This window comes from Pocillopora verrucosa, chromosome 4 (genome assembly GCF_036669915.1).
Source record: "Pocillopora verrucosa isolate sample1 chromosome 4, ASM3666991v2, whole genome shotgun sequence".
Taxonomy (NCBI): Eukaryota; Metazoa; Cnidaria; class Anthozoa; order Scleractinia; family Pocilloporidae; genus Pocillopora; species Pocillopora verrucosa.
Window position 1 is genome coordinate 17,844,008 of NC_089315.1, and position 27,541 is coordinate 17,871,548.

The window sequence follows — 27,541 nt, forward strand, 5'->3', positions numbered from 1 at the left end:
CCTTCGTACTTTATACAATTCTATGATCCTTCCATATTTGTATTATTGCAATTTAGCTTGGGCTGGTACCTATAAGTCAAACCTTCAAAGAATTGTAACCTTACAGAAACGTGCGTTAAGAATAGTAAGCAATTCTACATGCATTGCCCATACTGGCCCTATTTTAAAGGAACTTAAACTCTTAAAATTTCATGATATCCATTCGTTTCAATTAGGTACTTTTATGTTTTCATTCGAGAACTCTACACTCCCTTCCAAATTCAATAACTTTTTTTTACTGAATAGTCAAATCCACAATTATAATACTAGGAATGCTCAGTCCTTCCGTTTGCCACTGTGCAGAACGAACACCAGGAAGTTTTCAATTTACTTTCAAGGTCCAAACTTTTATAATTCGTTAAATTCTGACATAACTAGTTCTCCCTCCTCCGCTTCTTTTAAAAGAAAGCTTAAGGAATTTCTTCTCTCTAAGTATTAGCTTCTGTAAGGCAGTAATTCTTAACTAACTTACTTAATATGTGTGTGCGTGTGTGTGTGTGTACGTGTGCGCGGTCAAAGTTAATTACCATAAGTCCATATTGTAATTCTAATATAAGATTAGTTATTTTAAGTGAGAAAGCCTGACTTGTTATAAGCCTCGTGGTTTCTTTCAGGTTTTCTCGCCATTTATTTTCTGTCATCAATTTTCTTCATTTTTTTTCCATGTGTAAATGTCGTATATGGCAAATAAATATTGTATTGTATTGTATTGTATTGTATATTTTATGTTCAGAGGCCCCTAGATCGTAACGCTCACGTACGCAAAATTGTCATATTCCCTTTACTCATCGCAAAGTTATTTTATTTATTGGTTCAATCTATCTAGATTGTAGCTCAGGCCGAGCGGAAGCCTGGAGATAAGAAGTGTGTGTGGTGCACCGCGTTGTATTTTGGCGGGAAATTATCTGGATCTGCAAACTCTAAACAAAATACATAGATTTCTTTTCCTCTAAGAAAACTTCCATTGAATCAGACAGACATGGAACTTTCTAGTCCACCGAAACCTACTCGGATAGTAGACCATTTAATGCAAAATTCAAAGGAAGGGCAAACAAGCGGACATGAAGATTTTCCCACTGAAAACGCCATAAATGCAAGTCGTACAGAGGCAGCCACCCTTCCAGATTTGGCAGGAGAAGTAGCTGTCGCTCAGAGGCAACAGATTAACGAGCTTAGTCAGAGACAGGAAGTTCGTGATCGGCTGAAGGTAATTGAAACGACGCGTAAGGTTTATTCGAGTGAAGCTTTATTGATTATGAAATTCATTCAATGTAGTTTACTACCCTTTTGAGCATTCACGGTGTAACTTTATTGTATTTTTGTTTGCTTCATTCATATTTGGCACAATCAGGATAATTGCTACCAAGGTAAAAATTTCTGCGTTACTTTCAGATTTGAATCAGAAATTGTTTGACTGACAATCAAGCACTGTTCTCGAAGGTATCTTGAACTAGTCGCTAATAATCTTAACTCTACTAGTTCAATTAAAGATTAACTCTGTGAAGTCAGACCTTGCAGCTGTTTCGAGAAAAATCTATTCAATGGACGAAGAGGTTTCCAAAAAGAAGGCATGGTGTGTAGAACTTGACAAAGGTATTTTGTGTTTTAAACTTGACTTTGCGTCGCCGCAGGGGTTTATTTGGGGTTCCAAGACAACACTTTGGGTCTTCTCGCACTGTTTAAATCTAGGTAAACATTCAGTGCTAAAAAACTGGGTTTCTTTTCAATAAAAACAAATAATAATAAGAGTACGAATAATGATGATAACAATAATAATATAAAATCATATGATGAGAGTAGCAAGAACAACATCAACATTAATACTGTGAGAAATAAATAATGATGGTAATGAACGGTACAGGCAATTATATGGTCGCGAGTGCAATATGGAATAGATAAGCAGCAAAAGAACATAGTTATTTTCTTCATAAGTAGGTATAATTTGTTCAGAGACCACCAAAATCACACCTGTTATTCATGATCAAACCCTACTAGTTTCTTTGTGCGTTTGGTCAAAATAACAATTTTTACCTTTTTTTAATTTTTTTAGCTGTAAAAAAAATTTAGAACACGTCTAAAAAGTTGTTACCTCCTGAACCTTCTACAATGGTGTACTTATACTTATCTATCGTGCTGTCGTGCTTGCTTCTTAGATATTGCAGCCCTTGTTGCATCCGAGAGGAAACTAACAAAGGAGCTTGCTATCGCAAATGATAAACTGGAGAGGGACAGAGAGTAAGCAATGAATCAAAATAACTTAACCACTTTCCGGCACGTGAAAGAGTTTTTGAGAAAATAGCTTCAAGTCAAAATTTGGAATCTCCAGTGATCTGGAGTTCGTTAGAGAACATTTCGATTGATTCTCGTAATACCAAAACTAAAGTAATCACAACAGCCAAACACACAGATAAAAAGAAAACATCACAAGGAGCCAAAGAAAATGCGATTGATCGAGTCCCTATTGGGTTTATTATGATAATTGTACTGATTGATAGGTAATCACATGATTTCGGGTGCAATATTTTTACATCTTTAAGACGCAACAAAGTTCAAAATCCGGCTAAACAGTTCAAGAAATTGTTTAGTCTGGTTTGTTACTACTTTGCACTGAATTAACTCTCTTCTGCATCGAAATTACCTGAAAAAACTGCATTCATCTTAATCAATCAGAACTGAGTCATCTTTCGTGCCCTTTCAAGTTAGGTCTGAAATCATACGAGAGATTTCTAAATCGAACGAGCGCGCAGCGCGAGTTTAATTTGAGTTAAATCTTCCTTTGTCGTAGATTGTACAAACGATATAGGGCAAAAATGGCAGGATATACCCATCAAGTGGCAGAATACAAGAGAAATCTCCCCGTCCACAAGAGCATAACACAACAAAAAGCCAAAAATACCGAACTCAGCGAAGAGTGTAAGATAAATAGTTTTTTAATTTTTGAAAATGTATAATTCATATATGTTTCCTTGAACGAGTAAAGAATGACATCTGGTTAAATTCCAGTATAATAGAAACACATACAAGATCTTTGCTGGGCGAAAAATGGGTAAACCATTGACGGTAGTATGCTTATCAAAACCTTGCTCTAATATTGCAAGCAAAGTTCCCCCCCCATGAATGCGTTCATTCATGATGTAAAAAGATCTTTGAATTTTGCTGGGCGAAAAATTGGGTAGATCATTGACAGTGGTATGCTTATCAATACCTTGCTATAATAATGTAAACAAAGTTCCCCCCATGAATGCATTCATTCATGATGAAATAAGACGTAAAACTAATAATTGAGTGATTTTATCACCGGTGAATGAATTCACCGGTGATATTTGATCGGATAATGTTTTAACTGTGGCATTGATTTTATCAGTTGAGGAGTTGTCATTCATCTTGCAGGGTTTTAGCCATTTGGACTCATATCGCACCTTTGCATAAGTGTAAGACACATCGTAGCAGGGGAGGTAGTTGATCTTCGTTTTCGATGGAATTTAGTTCTCTACATGTACTTACTTCGTCATCCTGCTTCTCATTTTCATGACAGTAGAACGTCTTCGATCGCTGGGGAATGAGTCGAAACTTGAAAACCTAAGAGCAGAGCTGGGTAAAAGAAAAGAACATAAGAAACAGCTAGAGGAATCGACGGCTTTAAAAAAGTTAATGGTGAGCTTTTGTCCTTGTTTTTTCAAGCATTTTTTACTTCCTAACCATAGGGTGACCTATGCACAGTTCAATTTACTATGACGTGCAGAAGATTAAATAAAAATTGCTCTTTCTTTTGCATGAAACGAAAGCAACAAGAGGAGAACGATAGGCAGGCAGAACTGACCAGAGAGATCCTGCGGGTAGGTTCAAGGCGTGAGTATCCCCCAGTGGGAGGGGGTTCTCCTCAGGATTATTGAAAGGGGTGCGTTAGCCGTTTCTCAAAGTCCTGATCCTACTGCAGAGAAAAGTATACCGTTTTCCATCTTGTTTTAAGACCCGACCTCTAAAATTCCATACCAATTTTTAGGACTGGCTTTTGAAAGTTGTACTTGGCTTGCGAATCCATTACGCTTTGATGTCCTTTGTTGCAGTGTAATTAAGTCAATTTGCATTAGTATTGAAGGCGCTTATTGGGGAAATTAACTTAAAACTGGAGCTCGAATGATATGAACCATTTTTCGTTTCCTTTGGGAATTCGAGTTAGCGGGGTTCTTCTGTATTCGATGAAACCACAACCTCTTGCCAAGACTGACTGACATTTAATGGTCATGTTTTACATTCTGTCAATAATATCAACCTTAAAGAGATAGATCTAGAAACACAAATGATGTTTAGTATGTAAGGTTTTATTTCCCACACCCTCTTGAATTCGGTAATTGTTTGTCGTTTCCGGCAGCGCGGTTTGTTATTGGACCGGATCAGGGTATGTCAACACTGCTGTCTAATTCATTTGGTTGCCTCGACTAATGTCTTTGGTTCTAAGCTTTCGGATCAAACCGGTTTTAGAATGACGTATCTGAACACTCATATCATAGACATACACAAGCCTCTATAACTTATGAGGCATTTCCCTTACGAAAATTCTAAATAAAACACCAGTAAACCACGAGTAATAACCTAAACAGGGAAAAAAGAAGATGGGAGAAAAAGCTGATAACCCCCTCAACGTATTAAGGGGTAAGAACTTGAATGAGGTTAAAAGATCAAAGCTGCTAAAACCGTAAGCGGAGAACGAACCATCTCACAACGCAGAAGGCACCTCTAATTTCAGTGACCGTTTATTATTATAGAAGCCAAACAAAGCTCAATAGAAAAGAATGAAGCATCAGTGGAATCAGCCTCACGCAACCAATACTGAAACTGTCAAGTTTTTAAAGAAGGTTCCTTGATGTCACGCAACCTGCTCGGCATAATAAGAAGAATTAACTACAGGGGAAAAAGACATGATTAAGCTTTAATACGTATATTTCAATCTTGCGACTTATTATTTCCCTACAACTAGGACAAGTTTTAACCTAACTGAAGGTCCATTTTACATATTTACCACAGTGTGGTCAGTTACCCATATTGTATCCATTTTGAAGTTGATTATGCACAGTGTGCGAAGGATTCTGCGAAACTTTGACGTGAGTCAACAAAATAGGGAATTGGTTAGCCAGTTGGAAAGTCTGCCTGATGACGTATTTCGGCGTCTGTTGAAAGCGCAACTTACCACGTGGATGTGTTTGTGACCTTGGGAATTTTCAGACTGGTTTCAATTTCTAAACATCTCGTGCTAATTAAATGAAAGGGCTGTATTGCAGTAAGGGTATCGCAAGTTGGTAATGAATCTTTCCGCATTCCTCGACGTAAAGATCTCGTGTTCCGCTGCAGTTTAGTCGTATAGAAGAACTTTAAAATATCCAGCTGAAGACCGTGGATTGCTGTTTTCAAGAGTAACAAAATTCTTTTGTTTTTATTCCGTGAGGAAAGCGTGTCCTTGATTTAACGGAATACCAATAGTTGTCAATTTGAAAACAAATTACCTCAGGGTTAGGTGATCCCTCACAAAAGAGTCAATCTTGACGCCCACATAGGAAAACAAATATCCATTCTTTGCTTTATGACAGTCAGGGTACAAAGCAATATTCATTGTCTAATAGTTGATTTGTAACAGTATTTATTATGAGCGATTAATTTCCAACTGTGACCTTGGCTGTAAAATCGCTTGTATTGCAAACCTTTTCATTTACGTAGTTCCCTTACTCTTTTGCAGTCAAGGTTAATAAAATCATGAAAATAGATATTTATAGCTCAGTACCATTAACGACTTTGTTTTCGGAAGCACTATTAAAAGAAACTTAATCTTCTTTTGCTCAAGGATTGTTTTTGCACCAAAACAAGTGTATAGATTCCGCACGAAAACTCTCGAATGAAGTAACTTGATCAAATTTAATCTGATCCTTATAATAACCCCCTTCTTGATTATGGTATGATATCAAAGAAACTTTTTATTTTCATCAGGTTTTATTTATAACCTTGGATGACAAATACAGGTTGTTCTTCAAGGTTGAAAGCTGCGGTATTTTTGACGATTACCGTCAACCCGTAAAATTGCCGTCGGTTTCAGATGAAAGAGACCCAAGGTGACGATATAACTGATGTGTGTTTGTAAGGTCACGGAAGTAACAAATGATTGCTCGTTTGTGAAACTGGGAAGTACGGCGGATTATCAGACAGACGAGTCGGCTTGCTGCTCATTTCCTTACTAATGAATGTTGTTTGCTCAAGTTTTGCAACCTCAGGAACAGCAAAACTGATTACAAAGTTGTCGTCTTTTGTGTATCTGTAGTTACTCATTGTAACAATAGTAATAGACCAGGCGGGACGGGAGGTGGTGGTGGGGGGCTGAAAAACAGCGCACTGTTATTTAATTTGGTCGTTTTCCTTTATAGATATTTTATTCTAAAATGTTCCATGAAATAAGCGTCTACAACTTGAGCAATAATTAGATGTGGAGGAAGTAGATTTCGTGATGCAGACCTTAACGAGACACGCTCCATCTGTTTGTTAGATAAATAGAGCCTCTCAAGTGTGACTCGCGACCTTGACATTGGCAATTTTTTAGGTAAACAAATAGGCAAGGTTACGCAGAGTAGTTATATAAATACCACCCGCAATTAAGCGGGGGAACAAGACTTGCCACAAAACTGCTGAATAACCACCCTTGACTCTCTTGAGGTACCTGACATGGACGAAATCTCGATCTTCCGAGAAAATCCGTTGTTTTATTTTTTCAGTGTCGCCTGCATCGCTGCTTTCCTGCTGCTCATCTGGGGATGGTCCAAAATTCCGAAAGACATTCCTCCTGGGCCGTTCGGTTTGCCACTAATCGGGAGCCTGCTTCAACTTGGCGATTCACCGCATCTCGCCTTATCGAAGATGGCCAAAGACTACGGAAAGGTATTTTCTATTCGCCTTGGTTGGAGAAAAGCAATCGTCTTGAACAGCCAAGATGTCGTTAAAGAAGCTCTGTCAAAAAGGGCTGGCCATTTCTCGGGGAGACCACCCTTTCACAGTTTCAAAATTAGCACTCATCAGAGCGAGAGCATAGCCTTTGGTGACTTTGGCCCTTCGCATCAGAAAAAAAAGAAAATGGCTATTCGTGCCCTGCATTCTGTTTTCACTGATGTGAACCGCTTTGATAGCTTGTCACATCAAGAGTTTGAGCGAATGCGTTGCAACCTTTTGACGGATGGCAGTTCAGAGGCTCAAGACTTGACTCCACACCTAAAAACTATGGTCATTAACTTTGCTTTCAGATTTGTCTTTGGAGATAATTTCGAAGAGGACTACAGTGCTGCTTTGCAGAGCCTCCTGAAGAAAGCAGCTGACTTTACTGAGAACAATGGGGTCATAAACTTAATAGATTTCTTCCCTTGGCTTCATTTTCTCTTCAAAAAGCAATGCCAAACTCTGAAAAATTCTGTCAGAGAGCTCTTTGACTTTGTAAGAAGCATCTACACACTGCAGCGGCATGCGAGCATCAAAGAAGCTGGTGTCAATGTGGCAGAGTCTTTGGATCAAATTATTAGAGAGGATCTCGTAAATGCTGGAAAGCCTGACCCAAAAACCTCTAAATCAACCGAACAGAAAGCTCGCAGCGAATCGTTAGAAGACCTGGCGGTTAAAGTTTTAGCCGACGTTTTTGGAGCCGGAATTGAGACCGTGTCCACCTCGTTGAGCTGGGCGCTGCTCTATATCCTTTCGAAACCTGGTCTGCAAGACGACTTACAAGCAGAACTGAAACGCGTGATAGGAGTGGATCGCCTTCCCTCTCTTCAGGATCGAGCAAAACTTCCCCTATTACGTGCCACTGTCTTAGAGGCATTACGAATGGCTACCGTTCTTCCCCTTTCTATTCCACACTACACTACGGAAGATTCAGAAGTCGCAGGTTACCGTGTACCTAAAGGAACGACTGTGGTGGTAAATCTTTGGGCTGTAAATCACGATCCACAATACTTCGACCATCCAGAGGTTTTCAATCCTCACCGTTTCCTTGACACCGAGGGACAACTCTTGTTAGACCAGCAGGCTTTCCTGCTTCCATTCTCAACCGGTGGAAGGCGCTGCCCTGGTGCTACCCTCGCTAAGGCGCAGCTGTTTATGTTTCTCGGGTGTCTCCTGCAAGGAATGCATTTACAGCTTCCGGAGCACAGCGTGCCACTTAACATGGATGGAGAGTTTGGATTTGTCTTGAAGCCTCGTTCACTTAAGGTGCAAGTAAATCCTCGAAACATTGAACAATGACTGCGATCTTTGGTATTTCAGTTAAATTTTTCATTACAGGTAATTGCTAGTACTATTAGTGGGCAATCCTTCTCTCATAGATTAATACAAACAGTTAGTTTAGGATATAAAGATTTCATTAGTGAAAAGATTTATATTTTGTTTCCAAATTTTTCAATTCTCTACAGCCTGATTGAAACTTTGACTGCCACTACCGGATAACATGTTTATTTTATTTATTTAAGAAAATGACGAAAGCTTGATGATTCCCTTTGGAGTAATGAGTAATTAAGCTTTATTCATCTTGGTAATGCATTTTTGCATATTTTTCAAATACCCAAATTGTGTCATTGTATCGACTCCAGCAGACCTATTTTTTGATTCAACTCAATGTGCAAGTAGATTTTTCCTTGATTTACTTAATAAGCTTTATTTTCATTGCTTACCCACTTATGATGAGAGTGTTTATGATCAAGAAAGCAATTTGAAACCAGAAATTCATACATTTACTTAATTACATACGACTTCTAGATCGTTCAATGTTTTTCTACCTATGCTTTTTCGAGCATCGATTTATAAACAACAATTGGTAGCTCAAAAGGGCTACTGAGCCATGTTACTATTAATCGGCTAAGAATTTTCAGATATGGTCATTGAGACTGAAGAGACATGTCGCTCGGTCCAACGACTGCAAATCATACTTAAGGTATGCCCGAAATTTACCTTGACAAAACTTGCTAACGTTACATTTGTTATGTAGCTGTTGACAAACTCATTGCTTTACTCAGATTATTTTAACTTTCATTTCGTGACACAAAGGACTTACTCTTGTCCTAACTTTAGCTCTTTAGGAGTAATATATTTATCCAGGTTATTAATGATAACTGGATTACTTCATGCTCTAGTTTGAACAAAATTGAACTTAAACGTAATCGTTTCCTTTCATTTAGTTTGCTCAATTTTCAACTTGTTTTTCCATATTGACAACAGTACCTGCCTCTGTATGCAGAAGCAGCTATGAGCTGTTTAATAAAAGTTCCTTTGGATTTCTCTAATGTTCCAAGTTGTGTGCAAACATTTTAGGTGGCTCTGTAGGCAGTTTGCTTTCTCTTCTCCTTCACTCACGAGGTAGGAAACTTAGCACCAGAACTGGACAGGTCAATTTCTTTCCACTACAAGTCGTCCAGAAACTTCTTCTACGAAAGCCAAACTGAAATTGTTAAAAATGCGGATACTCATCAGTGGCAGATCCAGACATTGAGCTAAGGGGGAGGGCCTTTTTTTTTTTTTCGCCTGCCCTGACGGCTTTTCCTCCTTCGGGGGGGGGCCCTCCCTTAGATCCCCCACTGCTTATAGCAAGAAATTGCAGGGCCTTTCATTCTGAACGGTACCGAGTCAATCATATATCCTTTTTAATGAATTCTTTCGGCCTGCCTTATTGACTTACACCCCATTCACTTCAGCGAAAATAGTGTAGTCAAACTGGGATTTACTGAAAGAAAATTAGTGACAGAGAACTGAAAAACTTAATTTTCCATAGGATTAAATACTCACTCACTTTTATGTCCAATATGCGAAATGTGAAGCCGCCAAGCATTGGTGTCAGCAGCCTTTTCGGAGGCAAAAATTTGAACCGTGTTTAACAAAACAGCTTTGAAACGAGATAATTTGGTTTTATTAACTGAGTTGATAGTGTAAATTTACCACCGTAAATAGGAATAAGCGAACGTTTCAAGCGTTTGCCCCTAGTCAGAGCGTAGAGCCTAAAAACAAGCCGAATCGTAAAAGCTTGGGTAACCTGTGCTGATAGTTATCAACAGTGTGATCATGTGACCCAATGGCGGGAATTTTTCTTTTCCCAACTCCCGTTGCATTCATGAACACAAACTGAGATAGTTTCGTCAGTGACAGTATTTTCGCTTTGAAAAGAAAAATAGTCGATATTTGAAAGGATATGACAGATAAATCCTCACGCGAAAGTTTCCAGCAAATTGTATTTCTCATCGACTCTAATCCTTCATTTTGGGGATCGAACAACTCCGCCGACCATGCTGCGAAGGCCATTCGATTGTGCGTACTTCGATTGCTAACGTACTTTAGTGATTATCGGAAAGAAAAGCGATCAAATCTACGATGGGGATACAAAATATTCAACTCGAGATCACTTTCACATCAGTTTGAACGACACGACTTCAAAGAATTCTTAGTTAACGAGTTTGAGGAATTTGAAGATCATGTGTCGAAGAGGTTGAACGAATCCTTCGCACAACAATGGCAAGAAAACGAACTTGAACCGAAGGAACAAGACGATGCAGAAACTACAACCTTTCCGAAACCTGCGGGAGGAGCTAGATGTATTTCTTTTGTTTTTAAAAATGCTGTTCACGATTTTCAGTGGGAAAGGCCTGACATTAGCTCACCTGTCAGGAGAACTCGTGGAAATAACAACACGCTCTTTTACCTTGACAACAGAACCGATACACATAATGTTATCTTTTTGTTGAGCGGTTGCCCTTATGATGATGACTCAATCTCGGAATTCACTGGTGAAAATTTGTCTTTTCTTGGAACTGTAGAGGGTTTCAAAAGTATTTTGATGCCCTCAGTGTTGTACAAGGAATTCGAGGAAAGGCGCATTTGTTTACATTGGGTGAACATAAGCAACTACCAGCAAGAAGAGGTACATGTTTATTTTTTTTACATCGGTTTTGATGTGATTTGATGAAAGAAAACAGTCTCAAAAAACGTTTGCATCTCAGAGTAATACTTTTTTTTCGGATTAGTATGGGGTTACACTGCATTTTTCCTTAGATGAATGTGCTGTCTTTGCAGTGTCATTCGCTAGTGGTTTGATTTCAAAGTATTGTCAAACTAGTAAACAAAACTGTTGGTCTTGTTTCCTGCCTGTTTCTTATATGGCTAGCTAGGTTGTTAGAAGGATTTTTATTAAGTGAAGAGAGGTGAAATCCAAAGTAACTACAACTGCCAGTCAGAATGAAGTTAAACATTACCAGGGGCCAATGAAGACTCAGTAAAAAAAATAACAGGAAACAATCAAACTGGCTGAAGTGTTAGAAAATGTTAGTGACCAAGTTGAGGCTTGTTTTAGTCTTTTATCTGTTGCAAAGCTGGCATGCAGTTTTTTAACCCCTGAACTCCCATGAGTGACCAAGACAGAATTTCTCCTTACAATATCAATACAATATCAACCAGATAAGCGATGAGAATAAAGAAAATATAAATTTGGTGATAATTAGTTGATCCAATACGAAATTCTCTGTACCAACATTATTAGAATTGTATGGTTGACAGTGAGGAGAATTAGAAATTTGATCTGGGAGTTAAAGGGTTAACCAACTTAAGGTGAAGTGCACACAAAACCTTCTTTTATTCAGTCAAGTTTCATTGAAAGTTTAGATGAAAGTTATCCTGATCAACCTAAAAGATTTGAGACGATTAAGAACAAGGACAAGTTGATAAGTTCAATTCTAAAGCGAAAGCCCTAAAATGAATAAATGAAGAGTCAGTAAGTGCCAGGTGGAGGCACGGTGGCCTCATGGTTAGTGCACTCGACTCCAGATCGGGTGGTCTGGGTTCAAGCCCTGGCCGGGGTCATTGTGTTGTGTTCTTAGGCAAGACACTTTACTCTCACAGTGCTTCTCTTCACCCAGGTGTACAAATGGGTACCAGCAAATGTGCTGGGGGTAACCCTTTGATGGACTAGCATCCCATCCAGGGGGGAGTAGCAATACTCCTAGCTGCTTCATGCTAAGAAAACTGGAGTTAGGCACCAGCCCCATGGGCCACTTGGGCCCATATAAAGGCTTACTTTACTTACAGTAAATGCCTGAGTCATGGAGGAATTTGTTAGCTAATTGGAAATAATCTGAGCCCCTCAGTTAATCCAGCATGTGGATTTGGACTCTTTAAGATCTGTTTGCTGTTTTTGTATTTTTACATGAGTTATCTCTTTTTGTGAATTAGAACAAGAGTGTTAAAACATCAGTAGAGGTAACAGTGGAACAGCTTGGAGGGTGCCTGATACCTCTTTCAGCAGTGATTTATACAGGGAATAATTCCTCTGTTGGATCTAACTTAAAACCTCAATCTGGAAAGGATGTTTCAGTTTTCAAGCAAGTCAAATCAATTACGGGACACCTACTTCCTTTTAAAACTGTACTGGATTCTTATTTGCGCAAGAAGTCAACAAAGCCATCAGTACTGGAGGATATTTCACAACAGTGGGCTAAAGGAAAAATGGATGGAACAGGATTACTGTGTTCTTCGGGTAACATCATCAGAATTTATTGTTGTTTATTTTCTTCAGTAGTGGCTTCTGAAAAGTTACAATAATATCGACAGATCCTTGTGGTAATCTCCAAACGCTAGAAAGTGATAACAATTTTTATTCAGAGATTTATTCTTTTCCTCCTGAAACTCAAAGACTGCAGTCTCCTGATTACCATATAGATAAAGCTTGTCACAAGTAGTTTTTCTATATGTGCAGGGCTCAAACTTAACTTTGAACTTAATAGTCAAATGGCTAGTACATCATCAGGATTTACTGGCAAGATTGCTTGTAAATGAGCAAAATCCACCGGCCAAAGTTCAAAATCTACCAGTATTTGCCAAGTTTGAGCCCTGATGTGCTCTAGAATCTATAAAAATCTCACCCTCTTCAGGTTTATCAATGACTTCATTTTCTCATTATATTTTTGTCTCTGCATTTGTTTTAATTTCTTGCCTCTTTTTGACATACTTCAGGTGCTGAAGATAAGGTGCATTGTACTGTGAAACTTCACGCTATGTTTCGGTCGGTGGAAGGACTTGAAGGCTTGAGAAATTCTCATGATAACTCTTCATTAACTGGTCAAGCTATGGATATGGAGAGAAAACAGTCACCATCAAATAATGACTCAAGCAACTTGAACCTTCTTTGGATCAGAGGGGTAGTGAGCCACACTTGTGTCTCTCCAACATGGCTTCACCCCACCAAAGGTTACTCTTGTATTGGTTTGGACAACAGTGCTGGAGATGGTCCTATAGACTCCTCTTTGTGCTCTCAGAAGCTTATTTCTGGGTGGTACCAAGCACTTCTACTTTCTTTGGCAAAAGAGAACAAATTACTGGTATGAAAATTTTTTAATAAATGATGTGTTACTTAAGTTCAAATTGTATAAAGTGTTTTTCCTAAATTGCTGAAACTTCTTCATTTGATATGCACATTTGTATGTGTTTTGGGTCTCCCACTAATACAGCATTGGAAATGTAAATCCCCCAAGAAATTGTACTATAAAAACTGAAATTTTTTTCTGTATTTTGTTTGAACAAATTTTTGAACCTGACATACATGTAACAGAATTTCCACTAAAAAAAAAATACAAATTCTGGCAACTTTATGCTATGCTTTCAACTTAAATGACTTATGGTTAACAATGTATTTTACATGTAGTTATTGAAGACAACTCACTAAATTCCTTTAAGGTAGTAATACTTCTCAAAAGTAGGCTTACCAAAAACTGTGCCATACATAACAATTAACACCCTTTGTATCACTTCTCTCCCCTATGACCAATTTATTGGGCCTCAGCTACAGAAGTTTATCTCATTTGGAGTTTATCTGTTTGACTTCTGATTTTGCAGTATTTTTTTTTTGCAGAGGCATATTTTGTCAGATCTCCAAAATCCACAAAAGTAAAAGCCCCCAAAATTCTGATGCCTAAGGGTTGATAACTCTGACTGATTCCTTTAACTCCCAGAAATTATGAACTTCTCCCTTAATATCCATACATTATCCAGCGTCTTATTTCTCCTAGAAAAATAATAGAAAATACTCAAACTTGTTCAGTAGTTGTTATCTTGATCTACCACCAAATTCTCTTAACTAATTTAAAAGGAAAGGTGTTGCAGTTAGAGGAGAGAACTAACAATCAGATCAGGGGAGTTAAAGGGTTAAAGATACAATGTAGTTCTAACCCTTTGTCTTACAACTTTTCTTTTTATTTGGGCAGGTTATTGATTTTCTTGATTGTGATAGCGGGTTACCAGTCACTGGAGTCCTCCAACCTTTGACCTCTGTCTGTGGTGTGATAAATGTTATTGCTTCAGAATTTCTTGTAGCTTTTGAAAAGCTTCTTCTGTGGCTTGGCAATTCTTCAAATTTAGACAGAACAAAATTGATAACTGTGGAGGCTTGCCCAGAATTGATCAGTAACTATAGATCCCAAGATGATCCTAAATCAACTGAATCACTTTCTTACCCTGCGGTCTTTCTTGGGCTCACTGGATCACAAGGTGAGATGACAGTAAATTTCATAATAACTTGCTACTCTCTTTTGTGTAGTCATACCATAGTGTGATTTTGAAATTCCCAATTGAGACTGCTTTGCATCAAAAGAGTGTAAATAACAAATTTAAGAATAATGATTGGCAATATTTTGAAATCATGATGTTTTAGGGATAACATATAACAATTATCAAATGCAGATAAGTGAATTAAGGAATTAGTAATGACACACACTACACAAAGAAATAAAATTACATGAGAATAGCAAAATGCTTCATTGTGGAATACACATACTCCACTCCAGTAGAACTGTTTATTTTGTTGGATACATTCATTGTTTCCAACCTCTTTTCACCCTTCCATTTCTATGTAATATTGTAACCAATTCTTGTGTCATTTGCTTACGACAATGACGACAAGTTGTTGCCAAAGCTTCATGTTTTGGCATTCCTTATTTTTATTCTTAAACATTCTCATATTTGGCAATATAACTAGCAATGGAAATTATGGATTCCTTGAAGATACTGTACATTCTTGTGAATAAGTGAGAGCTAAAACATAGACATGCAAGAGAACTAATCTTACCCCTTAACTGGACCTGAAATCAGTATGCATTATCTTCACAGAGTTCTCCATACATAACAATATTGAGAATTATTTATCAATCAAGATTTTCTTTAATTGACTTTCACTTTATTTATTGTTATGATCTTATTGTTCAATCCAGTGATGATGATGTGAGGAGAAATAAGACTCTTAGGAGATAAATTGTTAATGAAATTCATTACCAACATTTACATAAATTATTTTCTAAATAGCTTGATTTGCATTAAATCTTTAGATCTGGTCAGAAATAAAGGAGAAGAATTTGACGCAATATCTTTTCATCCATGGGGTTCCTCTCCTGTCAAGGAAAACATAATTGGTTCATTTTTGAATGAACTAAAAAGGTATTGTATTGCACTTACAATTTATGTTGTCAATGAAGTAGGTACCTATAGTTTAATGCTTTAACATCCATAAATGATGAACATATAACTTCTCCCTGGATTATCTATATATTATTCAGCAAACAGGTAATTGAGAATATGCAAACTAATCAGGTAGAAGTTGTATCTAGGTTTAATACCAAATATTCAAGCTAATTTACCAGGAAATGTGAAGCAGCTGTAGAGGGGAGAATTTATAATCAGATCTTGGGAGTTAAAGGATTAATAATTTTGAAGGTACATTATGGATTACAAAATGGCACACACTGTAGTCCTGTGCAGTTATTACAGTAGAGGGGTCACAGTGCAGCACTTTTCACCATTCCTACACTACATTGTTTTTTTTAAGTCGGAAATCCAGAATAAAATAATATGCCACAAGTGGTGCTTGTTGGCAAAATGTCATAGTTAAAATAATTGTTGGTATATACAATGACATTACGCACTGAAACAATGGATAGTGTCAAAGGTGTGTCCTGATTGGCTACTCAAACTTTAAATATCTGAGCAACTCATGCAGGATTTGTGCCTGAAGAACTGTAATGGTTGCAAGAACAAATGAGTTCAAATAACTTTTTTTTGGTTGTATTATCTTACTGTTTTAGTATATACCAAGACAAGTATTTACCCCAGTGTTGTTGGTTAACAGTGGATTGCTGCTCTGCCGCTTGGTAGATTTATATCCACCACTAGCCAGCTCCACTTTGGTGAATATTTGTTCATTATCAATGATGAATATTGACCAAAATATTGTGATTGACAGGGATAGTAAGTCTGAAGAGGAGAGAGAGGATTATGTTGATGATGAAGCTGCTCTAATGAAAGAATTGAAGGATCTTTATAATAAGAAAGAAACACATTCAGTATCAGCATCATCCAGTGTAAGTCAGTTATCAAAGAAGCTGAAGGAGTGTGCTGCAGAGAAATCAGAGTTGGAGAGTACCTCACTGAAGCAGAAGTAAGTACATGTAATAAGGTACATAAACTTCTACTTGTAACAGTTGTATGAATGGGTGCTTTGTCTGAAACTTCTAGGCTTGGTGGTTACCCAATCAGTTATTCAAACATGTGTAATACTACTCTTTTGCCTTGTAAGAAGCAGCTCCTTTGAGTGAATGATATTATTGGAATCACCCTTGAAAAAATCCAGATATTTTCATGGCCTGTTTTTGGGCTGGTTTAATGATTACTTTTCCTTATTGACTTCTATATAATGTCATTGACAATGATTGATGAATTTATTATCATCATGTCTTAGATTAAATGTACTTTGTATGTTTCTTCAAGTTCAAATGAACTATTGCTCATGCATGATACTTTGGTAATTTATCAATTGCCAAACTATAGTCAATTTGAAACATAATTTCCTTTTGCTAATGACATATCGTGTGATTGACTCTCAATTGAAAAGCAGTCATTTTGAAAGGAACTTGTAATTCTAGTATCAACTCTTTTTGTTTTTTTATTTCTTCAGAAGGAATTTGAGAAAGGAAACAAATATGGATAATCAGAGGGGCAAGTTAGATATAAATGAGAGGCAATCTGCAATTGAGAATAATAGTGCTGATGTCCTTCTCACTGACAATGATAGCCAGGTGCCCGATGATAGCACTGGAATTCAGCAAGTCCCATGTAATCTGAAAGGTACAGTATATAACAGTGGCTACCAAATTATTGACCTTTGAACAGACATCTCACTTACAATTTCTAAATAACTGAGAGAAGTCATCTTGATTCATGAAATTCCCTACACATTTGAAATAATGCTCTGCTGTATCTTGCTCATTGTTCCAATGATTTGGTGTTATGAGGCATACACTTAAAGCAGTTATGCAGGTTTTTTCATAATTTTCAGACTAGTGATTACCTGGAACTGCATGTTTTTGGTGGGGAATTTTTTCATCATTGTTTCTGGAGATATTTGTTCAATAGACAATACTTTTGAAGTCAGTATCTTGTCAGTGGGCTTTGCATTCAAAGATTATTTTTTCTGGAGTGGCTGTGGTATTGGGGTCATATTTTTTGTCATAAAAATGAACATTAATTTTTTATTTTTGCAGATGACGCTGAGTTGATAATGACCATTTGTGATTTAACCAACAAAGTTATTTTGGAAGTAAGGATGCAATTTTTTTTTTAATGAAGAATGAACACACATGTGGTTCAAGAATATTTGACTAAAAAATGTTTATTATTTGTCTCATTACATTTTTTGATTTTGCTAGGGAGCAAATATTCTTCATGAAATCACAAACATAGTGACCATAGTTTCCAAATTTTTTGTGAATGAGGATGATAACAGACAGAAGGTATGTTTACATACTTACATGAGCTTTTACCTTTAAAAATGTTTAAGACATTTTGTATACCCATGATGAGCTGAAGAGAACTAGTGTGCTAAAGAACAAATAGTTATTGATAATATTAATACTTTATTATTGTTATGCTTTACCAGGATCAGCAACTGCAAACTTCTTTTGTAATGGTTCCATTACTTCCACAATTTATTTGTGTTTATTCATGTAGGGGTTGTCAAGAAGGTAAATGCAGTATGGTCTAAAAGAAGTAATTCTTTTTTCTTTCCCAGGCACTTGTTTCACAGTTTTTAGAGAAGCATGTACTCTTCACAGTATCAGCTCTAAGAGAAAAATATGAAGGATGTAGTGATGTCATTAGACAAGGGCAGCAACTCAGAGAGTAAGCAGCTGCTTTTTTTTATCTTTTAAATCTACATTGTACCCTTGAGCAGGCTTTATGCCTCCCACTTTAAAGAAACTAACAAGTGAGCACAAAGGGGTGACAGGAGACAACCCCTTGGGTGACTTTTCAATAGTGCTCTAATAAAATGTTTAAAACTTTCCCCTTCTTGATTTCTACAGTCATTCTCATTACTGTCTGCCCCATGTTTCCCATAATGCTAGTTTTGAGAATTTTCTGTTGAATCAAATTATATATGTATGTTGATACTTTTCTTTATTCTCATCACCTATGTGCTTGATAATGTACTGATGTTATAAAGAGAAATTAGTTCTTGGTCACTTCTGGAATAAAAGGGTCAAGACCATGGCACCCCAGACTTTTAAGAAATGAGCCATCAGGCACTTAGGGATTTTTTTTTAGAGCCCGGCTTTGTATTAACCAATAAAACCATGTAATTAAAGAAATTGATAAAAGTTGAAAACAAATGATAAAAAATATATTAATGCATTCAATGGATTACATGTGTTTTTGAGTTACTACTCTGGAATTTTTATTGAGAACAAACTAATTGTGTGCTGAATTCTAAGAAAAACACTTGGTTCCTTAGACTGTTCCAAAGAAATTGTATGATTCATGACATCTTAAGTGTAATAAAAATATTGCAAAGACATTAAACTGTTGATTACACTTAAATATCTAGCACAGAAACCTCAACTTTTTCTTTTTAATTTCTAATGACCTTTCACACCTTGTCTTTGTATCAGGTACCAGCTCCAGATCCTGCTTCGATTGGAGATTGCAGCTCTTATACAAGCTGATGAAAACAGTTCCCTTGTTGAAGAGGTTGTTATTTTATATCTTAAATAAGGTTAATATGTGCATAAACCGCTGTGTTCAGCATGTACCTTGCACAATGGAGCAAATTTCTTCCATATTCTTCTTCCTATTAAATGATTGAAGGGGATAAGCTTCTAAAGAAACTGCGATGCAGAATTGGTGGGGGGTACAACAAGATGACTGGGTTTTATCATCCGAGTCGGCCAGTTTATATTATAAACTTAGTTGTTAAAGCCACATTATCTTCATTTTATTCCATTACACCCTAACATCAGTATATGTTTTCTCCGCACTTTTTTCTATACATTTCCTATAGTACTGAAAAAGAGAATTTGCTCAACAATCAACAGCCTCTTTAGTTGGTCATCATTTCCTTTGTTCTCATGAACTCAAGGGCTCAATGTTTGTTTTAAGGGTAATACTGGTAGGAGTCATATTAGTTACTAATCACTCTGAGGGGTTAAAGGGTTGACTGGTATCCTGCCTCTGTGAAAGTATTATGTTTGGTTTTTCTAGTGGTTTTAATAACACTTACTCTTTAGGGAGGTCAATCATGTAGAACAAGAGAGGTTTTGAGTGACATTCTTAATTTGTTGACAGTTGATAACTGGGATACATACCCCAGCGATCTTGATCTGTTAAATAAGTCTCATTTGAACCCTGTTGTAGGTCACTGTACTCCTCAGAGCCATCTCATTTATGAAGGACCTGAAGTTCCTGACTATTTTCCTTCGTGAGGTACTTCTTTTTAGGTAAGATTATTCATTCGCAATCAGAATAATTTTTAATTGAATATCACAAATAAACCACTGGAACCCATTGCTTTAATCTTACCACTCGTTGTGATTGATGTGTGTTGGGAGAGGAGGTAAAAACTTCCATCTCTTTATTCCTTACCTTTGCGCCACCTGCACCTTTGGCTCCCGTTTTTCGCTCTTTCGTTTGTTTTCATTTGTCAGACACTTCAGATTATTGGATAGCCAACGTTTGTATTTTCATTTTTCTTTCCCGCTTACTGCCCCCAACAAGTTACCGTTTCCTGCCCTTTCCTCTTCCGTTTCCCATACTCCACTGAGTTGGCTTATTTTTTAACTAGTTCTCGGCAGTTGTAATGTCGACAATGTGTTCTATGCAGTTCACTAGTTTTTTATCTTAAACCCTGTTGGACTAACTCTGCCTGCACGCTTCACAAACTTTAGGTTCAGACAGAAACTCGCCAAGTTCCTCTGTGCTGTTTACGAAGGTTTGATGATGCGCCCTCCCAGAGAAGTGTCTACGCCTTCTAAATGGTCGAGTGATGATGAATCGCCAATCAGACGCCAAATCAACTCTGTCTCTAGCGCTAAACAAGACTCTAATCAACCCAGGTAACGTACCATTCTTGGCATGTAAATGTATTTTGTTATAGACTTCGGATTGAAGTTGATTTAAAAGAATTGAAAATAAATCACGGACTTGGCAATCCATTGACTCACATCAATGTAAAAATTTGAAGTGAGTTTTTCGACCAGAAACCAGACCTTACTCGCTCAGTTCATCCTCAATAGAAATAAGTTCTGTTAGATGTCTTCAACGCTCGACCTGAAGTCTTTTTTAAAGGAACTGTTGATATTCTACTTTACGTTTTGCTTTACATCTGCAGGTATCTCGCATTTCTGATTTGAACCTTCAAAAAAACTAATTTTTCCAAAAGGAGGGGGTCAGCTGAAAACTTAAAGCACTATAATCCATATTTGTACACAGAGATTTTCGCTTGGCGACGTGCAAACATTATTTTCGTCGCTTTGTTTAACATGGCGCCCACTTTTGAAAATGTTTTCCAACCTTTTTTCCAGATGGGGAAAGTTAAGGCTTCGAAAAAATAAGAAAAAACAACAAGGAGCTGTTAACGAGCTAGAAAACAAAACTAGGCTCCATGCATCAAGCAGATAGATGTTATTTCTCCTGCTTCATTTCAGTCATGAATCACGAAAGACACCGAAATGTGATACGAAATCCTCGCCTGTGGCTTGTATGTCCTTTTCTTTTTCTTGACAGACACAGGGCAAAATGAAATAAATTCATTCAGTTAACAACGAGTTTTCTTCTTTTTTTTTTTTACAAGGAGCAGTGGATGTCGTATTATCACCCGTCGTTCTAGCGTTTCAGATGCTGGTGGTAAAAGGAGAGAGATTGTTGTACCGGGAAAGGCAAAACCAAAGGATAAAGAGAAAGAAAAGGCACTGAAGGGGAAACCGCACGTGTCTCTTAGTTCAAGAGGTAAAAAATCTATACAAGTATTATCTTTTCCCGAGGCAAACATAGTTTCTTAGGACGAAATAATCAAGTTATTTAGACTGAAGATGGATACATTGAAGGAAACCTAACAGAATTATTCAGATGTAACGGTATTAATTTCAGAAATTGCTTTCAAAACGGTTCGAGTTTTTGACAAACGAAGAAATTTAAGATTTGCAACAACTAGTTTGATTTGAAACTTTCACGACTTGAATTTACTTTATGTTTCCGTATGGTTTGTGTATTCGTGGTTCGGAAAGCTTGGTTTATATCATTACTGATTTCTTAGGATTTCTTCCCTTTCATTCATCTTTCCCTTCTACTTCTTTATCTTTTTCTTCTGTGCAGGCTTTAGATGTACTTGTTAGATACCGTTAGAAGTGAGGACGCGTTGTATTATTACATTTCTAGGAGGAAGCCAGAAGGAAAAGAAAAAAGGGAAGGTTCAGAAGACACCAGTAAAACAAGTTCGACGAAATCTCTTCATTGAATCAAAAGAAAGTGATGAGAATAACTCAACCGCCAGAGCGCCAAGGAAAAGGAAGTTGTCACAAGGAGAGAAAAAGAAACACGCAAAGCGACGATTTCAGCGGAGGAATACTGTGGGTATGTACAGTAATCATGCTATCATAGACCCTTATTTAACTATTCCAGGTCGCCAGCCGAGAAATCAAAACCATGCATCCAACGGTGAAGTTCTGCCGGCACTCAATACATGTTTATGCGGAGAAAAGGAAGTTACTATTTGAAAAAAATTACAAAACTCTTGCAATTCGCCTCAACAGCGCATCACGCGAGTTTTCCTTTTTATCCTTAACTGCTTCTTCTCATATGGCTGGATCGGAAAACGTGCAAGCCCAGCCACACCCTTGACGTGATCTCAAGGCGCATGATCGGCCCGAAGTATCCCAAACAAATTTGATATTGAGGTTAGAGCTAAGTTTTTAGAGATTAACGGCGGTGCATATTTATTTGTTTGACAGGTTCTTTTTCAAGCTCCACGGTTCAGGAGACTCCTGCCCATAAACAGGTCTCTAATGCATTATGGTACAAACAGGATCGAGCCAGGTCAGTTGCTTTAGTTCCATTACATAACAAAGACGACTATTACCAGCCCTGTAAAACGCTGTAGTGTCCTTGTACCATGCCAAATGGTTCATGATATTTCGGCTAGCGGCATCCGAAAAGCAATTTGATTTGGCAAACACTAAGGGCCGGTTATTTAAACAAAGTTTATCCGTTGTTTAACAAAACCGCGTTCTAAGCCATTTTCAATGTAGCCGAACCTTTTCTCAACATTTTTTTCGGTGAGCAGTGTCAAGAGAGCCGAAGGCCAATAGTGGAAGGAAAATTTATTTAATTAAATCAACCGTCTCAGAGAGAATCCCTGACGCCCACTGCTTTCGTAAAATCGCTGTTTGGGGTAACAGACCTCGTGTAAATAATCGGCCCTTAAGGTTTGGTCGTTCTTGCCGTGTAAAGGCGACTCTGGTACGACTCAGATCATATGCGGAATGTCCCATACTCCCTTCTCTCTTTGGTGAACAAAGATAAAAGAAAAAATGCTTATCGAGCGTGACTCAATTACAAGTGACCCAGTAGTTTTTAAATGATGACCCACATAATAAGTAAGAAACACGAAGCATGACTAAAGAGCTGAACTCCGAAAGACCCAAATCAAACCCAGTAATATAAGACAGAGCAGAATTTGAACCCAGGCCCACCGAGCAGAAATAAATGACTTAAACCGCTTGACAATCTTACCTCCCTTTGGTACGGAAACATTGAGTAGAATGTTTAAAAACGGGCTAGAAAGGTAAATAAACAAAAAGCAACATCCATATGTTTGGATTTATTTTGAGTGTTGTTTTCTTTGATTTTTAGCAACATAATCAAACTGTTTTCTACAGTCTTGATTTCAAAAACTCATGATCGAAATCTATTTATTCGGGAACTCAGCATCGACATTGTGTAGTTTACTATGGAAATTTAATTTTTCCCTTAACGTTCTATGTTCTCTGATTCCAGAAAACGTTCTAGAGCTCATACAGAGGTGCATATTTTAGAAGAGTCACCCCTTAAAGAGTTAAAAGCAGGTAAATTGTCTTAAAAGTACTTCAAAGCAATATTTTGAGGTGTTGACTGCTACGTGCAAAATCACATCTATCCGCAATGTTAAGATTTTGAAATATTCTTGAGGCGCCACGTAATTCTTTTCATCTCTGCACAGCGGAAATTAGCAGTAAACGCCGCGCTTAATTTGAGAAATGTGGCGTTATTTCGAGGTTTATGATAAAAGAGAATATAAAGTACGGTAATCTACACAATCCTTGGATATTTCTGTCGAAAAAACGAGATTTTGCAACTTTACACGAGCTTCGGTGTTACGTAATGTTTATAACGATTTTCCGAAATTTTTGTCTTTAATTTAGGAAATATACTTTTGAAAAAACCCTGCATCAGAAACTCTGAAAATTAAATAAACGCCGCGGCGTCATATAGTTATGGTTTTTTAACTGAAATACAACTCTTTGCAGGAGAAGGTCTCCCTCGAAGAAGTCCACGAAAGCCTCCGCTGGCAACTTTCCAGCGGAGTCAGTCATTCTATGGGCGCTCTGCTAGTACAGGCCCTTTGACAAGGACTAGGTCCTTTAGTGGAGTGTACTCCCGTGACTCGCCACAGAAAGGACCTACAGAGGGATTGGATTCTATTTCTACTCAGGGAGCCGTTGTGAAAAAGGCAACTCAGAGGTTGTCCTCTCCAGCTCTTTCGCCATTGCGATTTTCTCCACGGCAGAAAAAGAAGTTTTCGTTACACAGTTTACTGACCACATCTAAAGAATGTGATCGAAAGAAGGAAAATACCTTAAGTCACCAGAATCCAACAACACCCAAACATAAATTCACGTCTACAGCCACAAGGTCCTCACCAAGGCTCTTTAAAAAGCGCTCATTTTCCTGTATTGGATTTTCGTCCGTTCCCTTTCCAGAAGCCCATGAGGAACGAAAAGTCATTCCCCTCACTAAAAAGCCCAGCTTATCTGAGAATACACAACCGCCACAAAAGGACACTCCCTTGGACGCGAATTCAAAGGAGTTCATGAAAACCCCGAGGAAAGAGAAATCAGGTAACATTTCGGATGTCCGAGTTACAGCTCCAACATCGCATGGGTCCTCCCCAAGACTTATCAAACAGCGCTTTAATGCCAGAGTTGTACTTCTGTCTCCTGAGAAAAGAAAGTCTAAGCCGCTTGGCAGGAGATCCAGGTCATTTGATAGTAAAAACTGTACTTCTCCAATAAGAAATGGTAATTGTTTGGATGCTCTCTCGCAAAAACGCTCTATGAAAACGCCCACGAAAGAAAAATCTGATAATTGTTCAGACAACATGGTGACTTCTCCCAAATTTACTCTGGCGCAGCATGTAAAACAAACTCCATCAAAGGATTACTTTATGGAAGAATGCGTTATTCGTCTTACACCAATTCGTAAATCTATGAAGTCCCCCTTGCATGTTTCTCCAGCGGTTCTCGCAGAACTTTCTCCGTTTTCTCCTCGCCATCCACATCGAAATGGAAAAGAATTCACCAAACTGGAGGACTCTGTTCAGGGTGTCGACGAAAATGTAAAAACGCCTGCAAAGAACAACATCAAACCCACTATCCGTAGCTGTCCGGGATTGCTATGCAAGCGTGATAGCAATGAGACTTGTCAACAAACGTTAGAGCAATCTTTATGCAACCGAAAAGACTTAAAACCCACTGTTACGGTCTCTCCAAAGTCGACTCGAACTAATTTGACGGATCCTACCACCCCGGTAAGAGTTTGCCATCTGGACGACTGTGTGGTGCTTCTCACTCCCATGAGGACCCTTTCAAAATCTCCAGTGCACTTGCCATCAGAAGAAAAAAAGGTGGTGGCGATTGGTTCGGACTCAGAAAGCGCCAAGGTGACTGTCGATGCCAGAATTAAGTCACTCCAGTCATCGTCAAAAACCACCCCAAAGTCTGCTCGTGTTGATACGATTGAGCGTAGATTGAGAGCAAAATCTCCGATACCTGATAACAAATCCACTGACGTTGAAAGCCGAGGAGCAGAAACGTTTAGCTATGATAATACGCTAATGAATGACAATGATCATTGCCTCCAGAACTCAACTGCCACAGAGGGAGCAGAAAGTATAGCAAGACAAGCCAATTTCCAAGAAGATGAAATATTTCTTCGCATGACCGGTGCATCTGTTGTAGGAGCGCAATTGCCATGGAATCCAGCTCTACAGAGCTCGACTCCGCCTCCCAAAAGAGGAAAAAAGAAATCGCACGGTGTGTCTAATTCACCGGCTGAAACCAAGCGCTTGAGTCCCCTTAACCAGATACTCCGACAGCAAAAACGAAAAAGATGTTTCTCAGCCTCTCCAGCTGACAAACGTGCTAGGGAAGCTTGTGAAATAGACGCACGTGACAGATCGTCGTGTGCCCCAAGGACTCCTATTAAGAACGGGAACAAGCACATGTCGATTTGTTGTGGAGTTTCTGTGAAACTCAGCTCGGCTAATGAATCTTGTTCACTTGTTGAGGACAACTCTAGGTCGTCCGAGGAGGCAGATGACTGGCTTAGTGAAATGGAGAAAGAATTTGACCGTAGTGTAGCGAATTCAAATGAGACTCAAAAGTCACCTGCGACCAAGAAGCGACGAATACACAAGTCTGTTGTCTTTGGGGGAAGGCGCACCAGAAAAGGGAGTGGTAAAAAACCTAGGGGTAAAAACGTTGATTCTTCTCGAAGCAGCGACACCAGCTACGAGGAAGATGACGAAGTGTTTCAGAGTCCTGGAATGTTAGCCTCTCGTCTGATGCGTCGACATGTGAACAAGACCCCTATATCAGCGAGCAGTATCAAAGTTTTGCAAGAATCTCCCATACTTCTTGACAGTAAACTTTCACCCGCACTTTCACCTCGAACTGGAGGTTGTTCCGTTGTGTCTCCAAATTATCCAAAGCGCAATCGGAGAAAATTTGATGATGTGTCCGACAATAGAGAAGCCGGTATATCGGTGTCCTACACTGATGATCAGGAGGCACCGATTGCTCGCCCTTTAAGGAAACGACTCAAGCTTCATACTTGACAATCTTGATTATTTTTTTCCCTATGGCTAAATTTAGGAAATTTTGTACATGCATGTTCGTTGTATATAGTATTTTACTTTGATATTATAATTCTCAATATCCTGAGATACCGAAAGTTCCTCGCACAATTTTCGTCTCAGGCCGTCAATCGGCTTTCAAGACTCGACATAAATAAAGTAACTTTAGTCACCTTTTTCCGTTTTAGCATACTTTTTGTCCACGATTGAACATTTATCGGCCATAAGCCGCAGCTGATACTCCACCTGAGGAAATATTTTATATATATATATATATATATATATATATATATATATATATATATATATATATATATATATATATATATCTCTTCTAAATAACAAATTAATGATTGTTTTGTGTGAACCAAAGGAAAATAATTTTTCCCTTGAATTGCTAAATATGAAACAAGAGCGCACTTAGTGCGAATCCAACTGTCCCGTGTTCATATTTCTGTTAGGATGGCATGTTTGGAAGGTGCTGTTATCCGTTTAAATTGAAAAAATGTTTTCCGACTGAAGGAAATTTGTTGAAACCGACCAGCATACTGGTCAATTCATAAATAAAAACGACTTACCGAGGAGTTTTCCTCGTGATATATTTTATCTTCCAATTTTCACCAGAGCAGCGGTTATAATTTATCATTGAAAGTTCTGTTGAAGAATGAAATTTCCCATTATGTATGTTTGTCAGTCGCAAGTACTAGTAAACGTCTGATGGCACCGTTTGACAAAGTGAAAGACTACACAGAAGTTTATGAACACAGCGGTAGTTTGGAGGGTATTTCTGAAATTTAATCATTTTGTTGAAAGCGGGATCAAAATCTTTCATTACAGCCATCAGGTCAAACTCGTCCTGTTTAAGTGGGTGGGGTTACAGATTTTTCGCGGAGAGGGAAGGGAAAAAATCCCATTCTCGGAGACATCGGCTTCGAGCAGCTAAAATGTTTATTTGTAGGTTAGATTACAGCTGGATTGCACTTTAGTCATACGCATAATCTCGGACCTCCATTGTTCATAGAT

The 27,541-nt window shown here is 38.1% G+C and overlaps 3 protein-coding genes across 6 annotated transcripts; all 3 read left to right on the forward strand.

Annotated features, from left to right (window-relative positions):
• Window positions 1-995: 995 nt before the first annotated feature.
• On the forward strand, window positions 996-6,156 carry LOC136280236 (M protein, serotype 49-like). 3 transcript variants are annotated; one of them, XM_066165139.1, is made up of 8 exons: window positions 996-1,246; window positions 1,391-1,406; window positions 1,519-1,632; window positions 2,193-2,274; window positions 2,825-2,952; window positions 3,575-3,693; window positions 3,825-3,888; window positions 4,806-6,156. In XM_066165139.1, exons 1-8 carry the CDS (start codon window positions 1,019-1,021, stop codon window positions 4,871-4,873), a joined length of 819 nt encoding a protein of 272 aa, XP_066021236.1. In that variant the 5' UTR covers window positions 996-1,018; the 3' UTR covers window positions 4,874-6,156. The 3 variants fall into 3 exon arrangements, with proteins under 3 accessions (XP_066021236.1, XP_066021238.1, XP_066021237.1); XM_066165141.1 differs by having other exon boundaries at window positions 3,825-3,875; XM_066165140.1 differs by having other exon boundaries at window positions 3,825-3,937; window positions 4,806-4,862.
• A 392-nt stretch (window positions 6,157-6,548) lies between these two features.
• LOC131769164 (steroid 17-alpha-hydroxylase/17,20 lyase) lies at window positions 6,549-9,341 on the forward strand. The gene has a single exon (XM_059084914.2). The coding sequence runs from the start codon at window positions 6,745-6,747 to the stop codon at window positions 8,305-8,307; it is 1,563 nt and encodes a 520-aa protein (XP_058940897.1). The 5' UTR covers window positions 6,549-6,744; the 3' UTR covers window positions 8,308-9,341.
• An 859-nt stretch (window positions 9,342-10,200) lies between these two features.
• Window positions 10,201-26,750, forward strand: LOC131769165 (treslin-like). 2 transcript variants are annotated; one of them, XM_059084915.2, is made up of 18 exons: window positions 10,201-10,966; window positions 12,271-12,574; window positions 13,051-13,415; window positions 14,298-14,580; window positions 15,414-15,522; window positions 16,325-16,519; window positions 17,036-17,205; window positions 17,622-17,677; window positions 17,787-17,870; window positions 18,149-18,258; window positions 19,026-19,104; window positions 19,768-19,850; window positions 20,298-20,465; window positions 21,203-21,357; window positions 21,787-21,981; window positions 22,359-22,443; window positions 23,404-23,471; window positions 23,913-26,750. In XM_059084915.2, exons 1-18 carry the CDS (start codon window positions 10,241-10,243, stop codon window positions 26,498-26,500), a joined length of 5,823 nt encoding a protein of 1,940 aa, XP_058940898.2. In that variant the 5' UTR covers window positions 10,201-10,240; the 3' UTR covers window positions 26,501-26,750. The 2 variants fall into 2 exon arrangements, with proteins under 2 accessions (XP_058940898.2, XP_066021235.1); XM_066165138.1 differs by having other exon boundaries at window positions 21,209-21,357.
• Window positions 26,751-27,541: the final 791 nt, after the last annotated feature.

Bases quoted from the DNA above. Each gene is read 5' to 3' on its own strand.
- LOC136280236 (XM_066165139.1), top strand. From the start codon at position 1,019: ATGGAACTTTCTAGTCCACCGAAACCTACTCGGATAGTAGACCATTTA. The intron at 1,633-2,192 runs GTATTTTGTGTT...CTTGCTTCTTAG, and splicing joins GTGTGTAGAACTTGACAAAG to ATATTGCAGCCCTTGTTGCA. The intron at 2,275-2,824 runs GTAAGCAATGAA...CCTTTGTCGTAG, and splicing joins AAACTGGAGAGGGACAGAGA to ATTGTACAAACGATATAGGG.
- LOC131769164 (XM_059084914.2), top strand. From the start codon at position 6,745: ATGGACGAAATCTCGATCTTCCGAGAAAATCCGTTGTTTTATTTTTTC.
- LOC131769165 (XM_059084915.2), top strand. From the start codon at position 10,241: ATGACAGATAAATCCTCACGCGAAAGTTTCCAGCAAATTGTATTTCTC. The intron at 19,851-20,297 runs GTAAGATTATTC...CACAAACTTTAG, and splicing joins CGTGAGGTACTTCTTTTTAG to GTTCAGACAGAAACTCGCCA. The intron at 22,444-23,403 runs GTCAGTTGCTTT...CTCTGATTCCAG, and splicing joins TACAAACAGGATCGAGCCAG to AAAACGTTCTAGAGCTCATA.